This window comes from Haliotis rufescens, unplaced genomic scaffold (assembly GCF_023055435.1).
Source record: "Haliotis rufescens isolate VD_foot unplaced genomic scaffold, xgHalRufe1.0.p SCAF_19, whole genome shotgun sequence".
NCBI lineage: Eukaryota > Metazoa > Mollusca > Gastropoda > Lepetellida > Haliotidae > Haliotis > Haliotis rufescens.
The window spans coordinates 16,658,802-16,673,724 of NW_025963879.1; the positions used below are offsets into that span (position 1 = coordinate 16,658,802).

General features: G+C 44.9%; 2 protein-coding genes across 4 annotated transcripts; both read right to left on the minus strand.

Moving 5' to 3' along the window:
- Positions 1 to 801: 801 nt before the first annotated feature.
- LOC124137583 (putative ankyrin repeat protein RF_0381) lies at positions 802 to 10,292 on the minus strand. Of its 3 annotated transcripts, none has more exons than XM_048398942.1 (5): positions 10,073 to 10,292; positions 6,414 to 7,674; positions 5,935 to 6,023; positions 3,298 to 3,427; positions 802 to 2,119 (listed from the first exon to the last, which is right to left on the minus strand). In XM_048398942.1, the coding sequence occupies exons 2-5, from the start codon at positions 6,695 to 6,697 to the stop codon at positions 1,312 to 1,314; spliced, it is 1,311 nt and encodes a 436-aa protein (XP_048254899.1). In that variant the 5' UTR covers positions 6,698 to 7,674; positions 10,073 to 10,292; the 3' UTR covers positions 802 to 1,311. The 3 variants fall into 3 exon arrangements, with proteins under 3 accessions (XP_048254899.1, XP_046359904.2, XP_048254900.1); XM_046503948.2 differs by lacking the exon at positions 10,073 to 10,292 and adding an exon at positions 9,777 to 10,000; XM_048398943.1 differs by lacking the exon at positions 10,073 to 10,292 and adding an exon at positions 9,351 to 9,662.
- A 2,886-nt stretch (positions 10,293 to 13,178) lies between these two features.
- On the minus strand, positions 13,179 to 14,281 carry LOC124137625. The gene is made up of 2 exons (XM_046504020.2): positions 14,243 to 14,281; positions 13,179 to 13,933 (listed from the first exon to the last, which is right to left on the minus strand). The coding sequence occupies exons 1-2, from the start codon at positions 14,278 to 14,280 to the stop codon at positions 13,288 to 13,290; spliced, it is 684 nt and encodes a 227-aa protein (XP_046359976.2). The 5' UTR covers position 14,281; the 3' UTR covers positions 13,179 to 13,287.
- Between the last annotated feature and the right edge of the window lie 642 nt (positions 14,282 to 14,923).

Genomic DNA, 14,923 nt, shown 5'->3' on the forward strand with positions numbered 1-14,923 from the left:
TTGCCGTAAAAGGCGACTAACGGGATCGGGTGGTCAGGCTCGCTGACTTGGTTGATGCATGTCATCAATCCCAAATGCGTGGATCGATGTTCATGATATTAATCACTGGATTGTCTGGTCCAGACTCGATTATTTACATCCCGCCGTCATATAGCTGGAATATTGCTGAGTGCGGCGTTAAACAACAAACAAAAATAAACAACAAAAATCGACACGTTTGTACGAACAACTTCATCTGTTGATCTGCTTGATGAGAACACAACCTTATTTAAGCACATAAAACATTTTATTGCAATTTTATATTCATGTATAAAGATCACCATCCCAATTGAGTTCAAACATAGAAATGAAGCTTAAATGATACCCCAATGTTTTTGGGGAGCAATTTTCATACAACAGTAATTCCGTCCCACATCTGAACCTCAAGATAGCATGACCTATGCATGTATTATTGTACAAAATCAGCATACTTGCCACGTATCCAGTTCTGTCTGCTATTCCTGGCAAACTTCCAAGACATATATTCCTGGCGCTTCTTACAATTGGTGCCAGTCAAAACGGACCAGCGCCAAAACGGATGAACCGATTTGGTCCTAACAGCTCTTATTCCTGGTAAAACCTGACCACTGGTAGTCAAAACGTACCAGACTCGTGATGATGCGAGGTAGAATAGGTCTTCAGCAACCCATGCTTCCCGTAAAAGGCGAATAGCTTGTCGTTAGAGGCGGGATCGGGTGGTTATGCTCGCTGACATGGTTGATGCATGTCATCGTATCCCAATTGCATGAATAGATGCTCATGATGTCAACCACTGGATTGTCTGGTCCAGACTCGATTATTTACAGACTGTCGTCATATAGCTGGAACATTGCTGAGTGCGGCGTTAAACAACAAACAAACAAACAAACAAACAGAACGTACCATGCATATGTCAGATTAAAACCGATGATCACATCTTCACTGCATCTCGAAACACATCGAATGAGAGTCTAACCCGAACAATGACGTTGTTGTGTTTAATTAGATTTGTGTGGACATTTTGCCAAATATTGTCGGATTGTATCGAAAAAATAAATTGTCCCCGTAAATTCAGAAGAGAAAAATAATGTGCTTCAGACTGTTAACAAATCCGAAATCCACAAAAATATAAGGCTCATGATTTTAGATAAAAATAAATATGTGGTTTTGTAGCTGTGTCTGAAAAAAATATATCTGATCTCGTCACTCTATCCAATAGATCACAGAGGCGGTCGACTACACTTTGAGCTGTCCATCAAGTTGTATAAGTAGTGGAAAACAACCCCAAACTGTTCAGAAATCAATCCCGTCTGAGTCTGATGATGGGATGTCGAGAGGGGGACAGTACTTGATGGGACAGCCGGAAGGACAATCGAATGGGCATTCTTGAATATCCAACGGAATTTGACAATAAAACTCTTCTCTAATATGGTGGTTATACTTAAGGAATTCTTTAAGTCCGTCAGGTATTGGCAGTTTGTCTGATTTGGAACTAGGATATCTTCCAAGCATTTTGAATATTTTCCCCCTGCACATTGACTTCAAACTCCTTGGCTTGCGGCTCTCGTTAGTCAACCAAACACACACTTCGGGCATCTGAAATATTGCAACAGGCCATTGTCTCGACCAGATCCAGCTTTCGTTGAGGAAGGATGGCCTTAAGTCCACTAAAAGCTTCACTAAGGAAAATAGTTTTTCGTTTAGTGCCATGTAGAAGAAAGATGGCTTCCCACGCAGAGTGTCTATGCTACATCCGGCGTGAACAAGAGTAATTGCACAAGCCTCACTATGGAGCTTTATTGCCTGCTCTAATGGCGTCTCCTTCCATTTGTATTTCTTGTCAATCTTGTAGCCGTATTGAATGAGTATCTTGACCATTGCTGCATTGTGATGTTCGATGGCGATCGTCATTGCTGTAACGCCATGGGTGCTCTTGGCATGGATCTTGATCTGGTTCTCTAAAAGCACCTCGCAGATGTCGTAGCGCCGGTATGCCACGGCGTAGTGGAGGGCGTTCATGTTGTTGTCTGTTCTTGCCTGGATGTTGCACAGGGAGTTGATTAGGCATTCACAAATTGCTTTGTTGTTCAACTGAACGGCCCTGAAATGTTTCAAAGAGTGGCTTCAGTCATGAAAGTATTGAAGAAGTATCTCCACCTGACATGGAATCTAAACTCCGTGGAAATAATGAGAAGACGATAGTATCTGCAGTATAGAGGTTAACCATCAAAGAAGTATCTTAAGGGTTGAGAGGGGTTAAATTTAGCAATATTCCGTTAAGGAAAACAGACGAGGACTGTAGGTTCGTGAATAAGAATCGCTGACCCCGCATGAGTGGGGTGGTATTTACGAACTTAACTTAAACAAAATGCATCCTTACATTCTTAAGCTTAAAAACATCCCTACTTTTATAACATGACAAAATATATTTGCTGATTCATGTTGAATATGGGAATTTTGACAAATTTATTTAAATCCAGATCGAAAATCCTGGGGAAAAATTGCCTCAGTTTTGCCCAAAATAAAAATTCACTTGGATGCCATGCATTTTTTTCCCGAAAGTCATATCCCCTATGTTTGATTCCCTGTTGATATGCCTATAGATATTGTTATAAGTCATATCCCTTATGTTTGATTCCCTGTTGAAATGCCTATAGATATTGTTATAAGTCATATCCCCTATGTTTGATTCCCTGTTGAAATGCGTATAGATATTGTTATAAGTCATATCCCTTATGTTTGATTCCCTGTTGAAATGCCTATTGATATTGTTATAAGTCATATCCCTAATATGTTTGATTCCCTGTTGAAATGCTTAAAGGTATTGTTATAAGTCATATCCCTTGTGTTTGATTCCCTGTTGAAATGCCTATAGATATTGTTATAAGTCATATCCCATATGTTTGATTCCCTGTTGAAATGCCTATAGATATTGTTATAAGTCATATCCCATATGTTTGATTCCCTGTTGAAATGCCTAAAGGTATTGTTATAAGTCATATCCCATATGTTTGATTCCCTGTTGAAATGCCTAAAGTTATTGTTATAAGTCATATCCCTTGTGTTTGATTCCCTGTTGAAATGCCTATAGATATTGTTATAAGTCATATCCCATATGTTTGATTCCCTGTTGAAATGCCTAAAGGTATTGTTATAAGTCATATCCCTTATGTTTGATTCCCTGTTGAAATGCCTATAGATATTGTTATAAGTCATATCCCTAATATGTTTGATTCCCTGTTGAAATGCCTATAGATATTGTCATAAGTCATATCATACTTGATCAGCGGAGTTTCTGCTCCGACGCCGAAGCCGAGTCTGCGCATGTTGACGTCTGCTCCATTGTGGATGAGAAGCTGGACCACAGCGTCCGAGTTGCTGATGATCGCTCGATAAAGTGGCGCACAACCTGACGACAACATCAGGAATGTTACTTGCCCGTTACAAACTCACCACGACACATCATAGCAACACCGACATATCCATGAAACCACTTTCATATGACATACATATTCGTTTGGCTCAACCTAATGCTGATAGATGATCCACATACCACTCTCCATGTCCATCTGGTGATGAGGGGTGACCCACCCATTCATCTCGTTCACCTCACACCCATCAGTCTCCTCGTCCAACTCGTCCACCTCACACGCACCTGTCTCCTCGTCCAACTCGTCCACCTCACACCCACCTGTCTCCTTGTCCAACTCGTCCACCTCACACCCACACGCACCTTTGTCCTTGTCCAACTCGCCCACCTCACACCCACCTGTCTCCTTGTCCAACTCGTCCACCTCACGCCCACACGCACCTTTGTCCTTGTCCAACTCGTTCACCTCACACCCACCTGTCTCCTTGTCCAACTCGTTCACCTCACACCCACCTGTCTCCTTGTCCAACTCGTCCACCTCACACGCTCCTGTCTCCTTGTCAAACTCGCCCACCTCACACCCACCTGTCTCCTTGTCCAACTCGTTCACCTCACACCCACCTGTCTCCTTGTCCAACTCGTTCACCTCACACCCACCTGTCTCCTCGTCCAACTCGTCCACCTCACACGCTCCTGTCTCCTTGTCCAACTCGCCCACCTCACACCCACCTGTCTCCTCGTCCAACTCGCCCACCTCACACCCACCTGTCTCCTTGTCCAACTCGTCCACCTCACGCCCACACGCACCTTTGTCCTTGTCCAACTCGTTCACCTCACACCCACCTGTCTCCTTGTCCAACTCGCCCGACTCACACCACACCCACCTGTCTCCTCGTCCAACTCGTCCACCTCACACGCACCTGTCTCCTCGTCCAACTCTTCCACCTCACACGCACCTGTCTCCTCGTCCAACTCGTCCACCTCACACGCACCCGTCTCCTTGTCTAACTCGTACACCTCACACCCACCCGTCTCCTTGTCCAACTCGTCCACCTCACACCCACACGCACCTGTCTCCTTGTCCAACTCGTTCACCTCACACCCACCTGTCTCCTTGTCCAACTCGTCCACCTCACACCCACACCCACCTGTCTCCTCGTCCAACTCGTCCACCTCACACCCACCTGTCTCCTTGTCCAACTCGTTCACCTCACACCCACCTGTCTCCTTGTCCAACTCGCCCGACTCACACCACACCCACCCGTCTCCTTGTCTAACTCGTACACCTCACACCCACCCGTCTCCTTGTCCAACTCGTCCACCTCACACCCACACGCACCTGTCTCCTTGTCCAACTCGTTCACCTCACACCCACCTGTCTCCTTGTCCAACTCGTCCACCTCACACCCACACCCACCTGTCTCCTCGTCCAACTCGTCCACCTCACACCCACCTGTCTCCTTGTCCAACTCGTTCACCTCACACCCACCTGTCTCCTTGTCCAACTCGTTCACCTCACACCCACCTGTCTCCTCGTCCAACTCGTTCACCTCACACCACACCCACCTGTCTCCTTGTCCAACTCGTTCACCTCACACCCACCTGTCTCCTCGTTCACCTCACACCACACCCAACTGTGTCCTTGTCCAACTCGTCCACCTCACACCACACCCACCTGTCTCCTCGTCCAACTCGTCCACCTCACACCCACCTGTCTCCTCGTCCAACTCGTCCACCTCACACCCATCAGTCTCCTTGTCCAACTCGTCCACCTCACACCCATCAGTCTCCTTGTCCAACTCGTCCACCTCACACCCACCTGTCTCCTCGTCCAACTCGTACACCTCACACCCATCAGTCTCCTTGTCCAACTCGTCCACCTCACACCCACCTGTCTCCTCGTCCAACTCGTTCACCTCACACCACACCCACCTGTCTCCTTGTCCAACTCGTTCACCTCACACCCACCTGTCTCCTCGTTCACCTCACACCACACCCACCTGTGTCCTTGTCCAACTCGTCCACCTCACACCACACCCACCTGTCTCCTTGTCCAACTCGTCCACCTCACACCCACCTGTCTCCTCGTCCAACTCGTCCACCTCACACCCATCAGTCTCCTTGTCCAACTCTTCCACCTCACACCCACCTGTCTCCTCGTCCAACTCGTCCACCTCACACCCATCAGTCTCCTTGTCCAACTCGTCCACCTCACACCCACCTGTCTCCTCGTCCAACTCACACCCATCAGTCTCCTTGTCCAACTCGTCCACCTCACACCCACCTGTCTCCTCGTCCAACTCACACCCATCAGTCTCCTTGTCCAACTCGTCCACCTCACACCCACCTGTCTCCTCGTCCAATTCGTTCCCCTCACACCCACCTGTCTCCTTGTCCAACTCACACCTATCAGTCTCCTCGTCCAACTCACACCACACCCACCTGTCTCCTCGTCCAACTCGTCCACCTCACACCCACCTGTCTCCTCGTCCAACTCACCTCACACCCACCTGTCTCCTTGTCCAACTCGTTCACCTCACACCCACCTGTCTCCTTGTCCAACTCGTTCACCTCACACCCAGGCTTCCTGAGTAGAGCTTCTGCCAGCTTCTCGCTCCCGTGTTTGGCCGCCCACCTCCACGGAAGGACAAATTCGTAAATAATTTTCTCTGATGGTTAACAATCTCTACAAATCAACTCACATTGAAACCATGTACTGTTCCTAGTTATATCGTCCGGATAATCAATCGACTTCTGTCGTTTGAATAAATGAAGACGTTTTGTTTTGACTAACGAAATTTTACTGAAACACTTATGAATCACGGTATTATCATTACAAATTTTAGGGAAACGTGTTCCAGTGAATAACATACTGGAAAATAGTTTATTTAGAGTCAGGTGTTACACAACAAGAAATAAATGTTCGCTGTAAGTGTAGGATGTCCTGAAAAAAATGTGCTATGATATACAAAATAAACAAAACCTGCTATGTTTCAGAGATAACACGCAGTGTCCCTAAACTCACCAGATCGCCCTCCTCCCTCGAACAGTTTCAGCGTTAACGTCAGCTGGTTTGTTCTTGGGTTTCAGCAGTAGCCACGCTGTCTCCTCGTCGTCGATCTCACTAGCCACCAACAACGCCGTGGGTCGCAGCGGATCCTCCACGTCCCTAACATCCGGGTCCTGCACGGTCTTGTTCTTCAGCATCATCCTCACCTTCTTGTGGTTCCGCGTCCTCACCGCCTGGAAGAAGTCACGCACCGCGGGGTCTTGTCTCGGCTTCCTCTGCAGCATTGTCAGATTCTTCATTGAACCACTCGAGGCACGCGTTCACTTCATTGTGTGCTCTTCAGATGCACTTTTATGTATGTGTGTTCAGGTCCTCCACGTACGTGTGTTCAGGTCCTCCACGTATGTGTGTTTAGGTCATTCATGTATGTATGTTCAGGTCTTCCACGTATGTGTGTTTAGGTCCTCCACGCATGTGTGTTCAGGTCCTCTACGTATGTGTGTTCAGTTCCTCCACGTATGTGTGTTCAGGTTCTCTACGTATGTGTGTTCAGGTCCTCCACGTATGTGTGTTCAGGTCCTCCACGTATGTGTGTTCAGGTTCTCCACGTATGTGTGTTCAGGTCATTAATGTATGTGTGTTCAGGTCTTCCACGTATGTGTGTTCAGGTCATCCACGTATGTGTGTTCAGATTCTCCACGTATGTGTGTTTAGGTCATTAATGTATGTGTGTTCAGGTCCTCCACGTATGTGTGTTCAGGTTCTCCACGTATGTGTGTTCAGGTCATTAATGTATGTGTGTTCAGGTCTTCCACGTATGTGTGTTCAGGTCCTCCACGTATGTGTGTTCAGATTCTCCACGTATGTGTGTTCAGGTCCTCCACGTATGTGTGTTCAGGTCCTCCACGTATGTGTGTTTAGGTCCTCTACGTATGTGTGTTCATATCCTCCACGTGTGTATGTTCAGGTCCTCCACGTATGTGTGTTCAGGATGTGTGTTAAGGTCCTCCACGTATGTGTGTTCACATCCTCCACGTATGTATGTTCAGGTCCTCAACGTATGTGTGTTCAGGTCATCCACGTATGTGTGTTCAGGTCTTCCACGTATGTGTTTTCAGGTCCTCCACGTATGTGTGTTCAGGTTATTCACTTATGTGTGTTCAGGTCCTCCACGTATGTGTGTTCAGGTCATTCACTTATGGGAACTACCTTCAGTCTAGTCCTGGCTAGCCTTTGCCCTGAACGTGCCCATCCATCCGAATCTCAGTCTATATTTCTGGAGATAAAATAGTGAATATCAGCTGCATGGTTGAATTAGAAATAGTGACACACACACACAGTCGTGGCGTTCAGGTGAGCTACAAACGGGCTAGTCATGTCTAGTTATCTACATGGTCGTGGCTAGCCGTCATCATCATATGCCGTGGATCTGGAGACAGACGGTGTTTTCATACATACGTTCAAGACAAGGGACTGAAACGTACCAATCAGTTAACAAGCCTTTGAATAACCGGGCTCAGGGCTTAAGTACACACTTATCGCTTCAATAATCGCACAGTTCAATTGTCCGGGTCTACACAGTTCACGTTTTGCTACTATATTGGATCAGCTTGTTCATCACGTGAAACAGACATTTGCATAATGGAAGTCAATCGAGCAGTCCCCCTTGAAGAACCGAACAAAGTACACTGAATGAAACATAATAATGACCGATCTCCGTGTTCGAGCGCAATGGGATAACGGTACATGTACTACACAGTGTTATATCAGCAGCAATATATCTGCGTTCAAGCCGAACAATATCATAACGGCAACCATGTGTGCCACCTATTAATCAGCATTGTCGTTTACACCCTCTAATCCCTGCCCGGGGCGGTCGGGTAGCCAAGTGGTTAAAGCGTTCGCTCGTCACGCCGAAGACCCGGGTGCAATTCCCGACATGGGTACAATGCGTGAAGCCCATTTCTGGTGTCCCCCGCCGTGATTTTGCTGGAATATTGCTAAAAGCGGCGTAAAACCAAACTCACTCACTCTCATCCCTGCCCCAAGCAATTTCTGGTATTATGTAGCACTCTTGGTATGAATACCGGCCGGAGTACATATACGGTATACCCAGGCCTATACCAATAAATAAAAGAGTAATTGTATCCTTAAGATATATGGGGTTTTTAAAGACGTTTTTTTTTACGTCTAGCAAAAATACCATCTTGGCATAATTATCATCTAATCTTCAAAGTGGTAATGTCACTGTCTGGACATGATCACGTCTGTATTAGCTTGATATTTGTTTGTTTGTTTGTTTTTTTGCCTTAGATTCACATGGAGCTTTCAACCCTAAGTGCACTGAAATCTAGCCACGACAATGGCATTATTTCACAAATTTAGAAAATATCCACACTGTCTACAACACATTTATAATAATTGACCTGATAATTTACATACTTGTTCTCCGCACCCACTGACCGTAAAGATTTATAAAAAGATAAAAATAAATTCAGTGGTTTTTTAAAATGTAATTTTAAGGCGGTTTAATCTGACATGAGTTAACACAGTATTTCAAACAGTTTGTTAGTTCACATTAACTGCAGGCAAAGGAAAGCATACACGTGAAAACTCGATTTGACCAAAAAAAAATACAAACGTTATCAAAACAGTCACTGAAACACTACTTAAGGTCCAAAAAACAACTATGGTACCCGTATCAAATACAAGTAACCATTTCTTGCTTAAAGCCATCATTAAATATAGGTGTATGCTTTCTTTTCCCCGGCAATTTATGTCTCGTTTTCCTTCTTGAAATAGATTATCACAGTCTTGATCTATTCCGATACAAAAGCATAATGGGGCATTTATTAACAATGTCTTCTTGGCCGACACCGGACTGTAAGTATGTCAATTTTATCCACGATATGAGTTTGAAAAGACAGATTTGCTGGCTGTGTTAGTTCTTACCTTGGACAGTCTGTCAGTAAACGCCGATTAAACCGATTAAGTAATGCAACTGCACTAATCCTGAATAGAATGTGGGAACATGGTAGATCCAGCTCAAATAATACAGTGAAAAGAACACGTTTTGCATCTTATCCGGGCTTTGACACTCCACCTTTGAACAGCAGTGAGGAATTCCCGTTGTGAACATTGCATGTGTATTAGAAATCTATGAAAGGATTATAGCTTTAGAATTACCTGTATACAACAGACTTAATAGTTCTGTACAGAGGCGATTATCTTGGTAATCATAATCAACCATGTACTTCATTGTGAATACTACAGCATGCGTTAAAAGCATATAACACCGCAGCTGTTATCATATGTAAACAGAAACGGATTTTATCGGTGACCAGAAAGATTAGACTGACACAGCCTAGTGAACATTACCTGTGCCTGTCGTCTCCAAGACAGAATTTGAAAGAACAGGGTGTACATACATCAACCTTGTCGCACTCCAATGTACCAGCCTAACCAACAACCTGCTGTGGGCGAGTACACCCGCCCGGACTTAGAAGGCCGTTAAGCTACGACATTTTAATAAACGTTGTTGTAAAGCCGTTAGGGTCACCACACAGAGGTTAGCAATATAAAGCAGGAGCCTACAGTCATTTGCACAATGATTGAGTTTCGAAGCGTGTAATATACATGGACAAGCTGGGTGTTAAAATAAACACTCGTCCTACCTAGCCTAGCGACAATACGCTCTGCAGTCCTATTTCCTCGGGTGGTTTCGTAGCTTCAGGATTTCGTCATGGAATAAGCTGCTATACCCAATGTCAACTCGTGTTATAAATTCCCGGCTGTCATCCATGTTTGCTAGGAAACTTGAACTGCACGCTCATACCTTTCACAGCGTCCTTAGCGATACCTAAACATTTGAACCGCTTTAACTGGCGACTTTCCCGCAAGCCGTAAACTGCTCACGTAGTGACAGCGAAGTACTTAGTTCAAAATCTATACATACTACTCGTACGAACCAACAGCTTTCAATGTGAGGTTAAAAGTGATTGATTTATCAATGCCGTTTTGTAAAACACGTAGCAACTGTTTCAGGTACAGAATAACGTTACTTAAAGCCACTGCACATAAATAAACACCAACAACTGAAAAAATGAAACAAAAAACAATATCATAAAAAAGTGACCTGCGATGATGACTCACTTAGGGAACACACTTATGTCAGACAGCCTGGGGACACACTAATGACAAACAGACTGGGGACACACGTATATCAGATAGACTGGGGACACACTTATGCCAGAGAGACTGGGGACACACTTGTGTCAGATAGACTGGAATACACTTATGTCAGATAGACTGGGGACACACTTGTGTCAGATAGACTGGAACACACTTATGTCAGATAGACTTGGGACACACTTATGTCAGACAGACTGGGGACACACTTATGTCAGATAGACTGGGGACACACTTGTTTCAGATAGACTGGAACACACTTATGTCAGATAGACTGGGGACACACTTATCTCAGACAAACTGGGGACACACTTATGTCAGACAGACTGAGGACACATTTATGTCGGACAGACTGGGTACACACTTATGTCAGAGAGACTGGGGACACACTTATGTCAGACAGACTGGGGACACAGTTATGTCAGATAGACTGAGGACACATTTATGTCAGACAAACTAGGGACACACTTATGTCAGACAAACTAGGGACACACTTATGTCGGACATACTGGGGACACACTTGTGTCAGACAGACTGGGGACACACGTATGTCAGACAGACTGGGGACACACTTATGTCAGACAGACTGGGGACACACTTATGGCAGACAGACTGGGGACACACTCATGTCAGACAGACTGGGTACACACTTATGTCAGACAGACTGGGGACACACTTATGTCAGACAGACTGGGGACACACTTATGTCAGATAGACTGGAACACACTTATGTCAGATAGACTTGGGACACACTTATGTCAGACAGACTGGGGACACACTTATGTCAGATAGACTGGGGACACACTTGTTTCAGATAGACTGGAACACACTTATGTCAGATAGACTGGGGACACACTTATGTCAGACAAACTGGGGACACACTTATGTCAGACAGACTGAGGACACATTTATGTCGGACAGACTGGGTACACACTTATGTCAGAGAGACTGGGGACACACTTATGTCAGACAGACTGGGGACACACTTATGTCAGATAGACTGGGGACACACTTGTTTCAGATAGACTGGAACACACTTATGTCAGATAGACTGGGGACACACTTATGTCAGACAAACTGGGGACACACTTATGTCAGACAGACTGAGGACACATTTATGTCGGACAGACTGGGTACACACTTATGTCAGAGAGACTGGGGACACACTTATGTCAAACAGACTGGGGACACACTTATGTCAGATAGACTGAGGACACATTTATGTCAGACAGACTGGGTACACACTTATGTCAGACAGACTGGGGACACACTTATGTCAGATAGACTGGAACACACTTATGTCAGATAGACTGGGGACACACTCATGTCAGACAGACTGGGGACACACTTATGTCAGACAGACTGGGTACACACTTATGTCAGACAGACTGGAACACACTTATGTCAGATAGACTGGGGACACACTCATGTCAGACAGACTGGGGACACACTTATGTCAGACAGACTGGGTACACACTTATGTCAGACAGACTGGGTACACACTTATGTCAGACAGACTGGGGACACACTTATGTCGGACAGACTGGGGACACACTTATGTCAGACAGACTGGGGACACACTTATGTCGGACAGACTGGGAACACATTTATGTTAGACAGTTTGGGGACACACTTATGTCAGACAGACTGGGGACACATAAAATGATTTTATGACCATTCTTATCGTTATTACGACACAGTGTATTACATCTAATATATTATTTTCTATTTATGTAGAAAACAACATGGTTCCATGTTTCCCCCGAACAAATATTAGTCCGGGGGAAATGTCATGCTATTTTGAAGGAAAAGAAAGAAGAAATTTGGGGAACGAAATCATGTTTCTAACATTTCCTGTCCCTCCTCGAAATAAGGGGAACAGAGTTGTCTACCTTGTGTCAGGGTGTATACTCACTCACTGAACAGGTAACGAATTGCGTCCTGAATCTAATTACTCGGTAAGAAGAAATATAAATGACCTTTTACCTTCAGTGTTCGAGTGAGTGAGTGAGTTGGGTTTAACGCCGCTTTTAACAGTATTCCAGTTATATCACGGCGTGTCAGCTTAATGTGGGAGGAAAGCCCGAAGTGATACAGGTCTCAGACGTTTACCACTTCGGTGAAACCCACGAGCACGGGCATGGTGCTGACAAACCTAGAAACATAATCGGGGCGAACCGGGATTCGAACCCACAATCATAGGTTTCTGGCGTGCCCAAGGGACGCAACTCTGCACAGCGAATTGCGGCGCCTTAGACGACTGGGCCACCCGTGCCCCTTCAGTGTTCGATATTAACCTAAAGGTACATATGAAAGTATTTGTTTTCTTCATCAACTTTCATCTGTCGTGATTTACTCCCGCGAAGCGTGACATTGTGCGCGGGAGCAGGCAAACCAGTGGTAGAAAGTGTGAGCATCGACCCACGACTTTGGGGCATGACGGACATGCATCATCCTGGTCAGAGTTGAGAGGTGATCATTGACTTCCCACATAACTGATGAGGTTGTAAATACAAACACAAAGCAGTTTCTTCAGTAACGTAATATATTACTCAGATGTTAACAGAGAAACAATGACACATGCATAACATAATCAGCGATTATTTTACACACGGAATTAAAAGAATGTGAAATCAATATTAATTAAAGAACCAACAATTAAACAGTTTATAAAGTTTGTTCCTTGTGGCGAGGGTCGTAATTACATTTCGCGACGGATCTTTCCAACTGGCATTTCCTTTGAGAATCTCACAGAAAGGTTCCTGGAGGATCTGGTTGGTTTCCTTTCAGCACCCTGTTCTCTCTTGGTGTCTTTCAGAATGGATCTTACACTGGAAGTGACCTTCAACTTGGTTTCATTCTTATCTGTGGCCTTGGCCTTCACAAAGTTGTCACCGGAAGCAGAGAAGTCTGTCTTGACATGTGAGATCCGGCTTGGAACCTTGTCCTTTGACTTTCCTGTGTAAGGTCTTCGAGCCTTCCTTGGTTGAACTGGAGGACCGACGCTGGAGGAACTGGTCCGCTTATTGGCAGGAGTGTGACAGGTCAGAGGGGCAGTCTGGCGCTGGAGAGCTGCCAGCTCTTCCTCCAGCTTCTTCCTCTGCTCCATCTCTGTCTGCTTCTCCTTCTCCCAGTCCCCCGCCAGTTCCTCTAGCGTCTGCTTCAGTTCCTGGAGCTCAGCCTGCGCCATTGTGTAACTGAGACGATAGTTGAAATACTCCAGCCTATAGTCCTGTCTCTCCGACTCAGCTTTAAGCCTTAACGTGTTTTTCTCCCGGAGTTGTCGGGCCTGTCGCTCGTTCTCCTCTCTCAGCTTCTGGTTCTCATTGAAAAGATGATCGAGAAGACTGAAAAAGACATGTCGATAGTTTAGAAGATTTCGTTTCTCAAAGTCATTTTGTGAATAATATTTAAATGAGATGTACATTTCTTATTTTTCTATTTTGTATTTTGTACGCCAACATAAGACACATTGCACCTGCATGGCAGTGTGCATCAGGGATGGGCATCACGTGGTCTACAATCTAACGGTAAATCGTGCTACGATTTAGTCTCATGGCTGACAGAGAATAAGATTGTGTCGGTTCTGGATTAAATTAAAATGGTCGTTTATATGACCTGTCACGTTCAGGAATATTAAACGAGACTGTGCCTACCTTTCCTCCAAATCTCCGACTTGAGATTTCAGGTCCATATACTGAACTGGAAACGAAAACAAAAACAAAAGTACAAACACCCGACTCGATTCCACTGTTATATAAAGACCAAAACATATTTGGAATGTAACTGTAATTGCTTCAAAGAAACACATCAAGTGATGATGTCTTGCATTTAATTAGTTTTGTATTATAAATTCAGGATCTCCTACCAAGTAATTCTTGATGCAGTGCTGGCGTTCTTGGACTACGAGGGTTAGACTGACGCTCGTTCGCCTCGAGTATGGGGGAGAGTAGTTTCCTACTCTTCAGTCGTTCTTGTGGATACATCTTCATCTGTGGGACAAAACATAATCATATTTGAATTTAGGAATTATTTGAGTTCCGTAATTACATTGGAGACTGAGTGTCAATTAATACAAAGGTAATTTATTGATAAATAATTTCAGAGCCGTGAAATATAGATGTGAACGAGGGTTAGGAAACAAACTATATCAGTAAAAGTAAACCAACTGCAGGACTTAAACTGGCATGACTTACCTAATACTGAGATGAGGTGTAGACTTGTGCAAGTAGACACAGACCAGCAACAAATGTGAGGTTTTGCAGCAGCAACACATGTACGTCTGAACACCACCAAGTTGTGTCGGCGACTGATTGGGAACCATCAACGTCGTCATG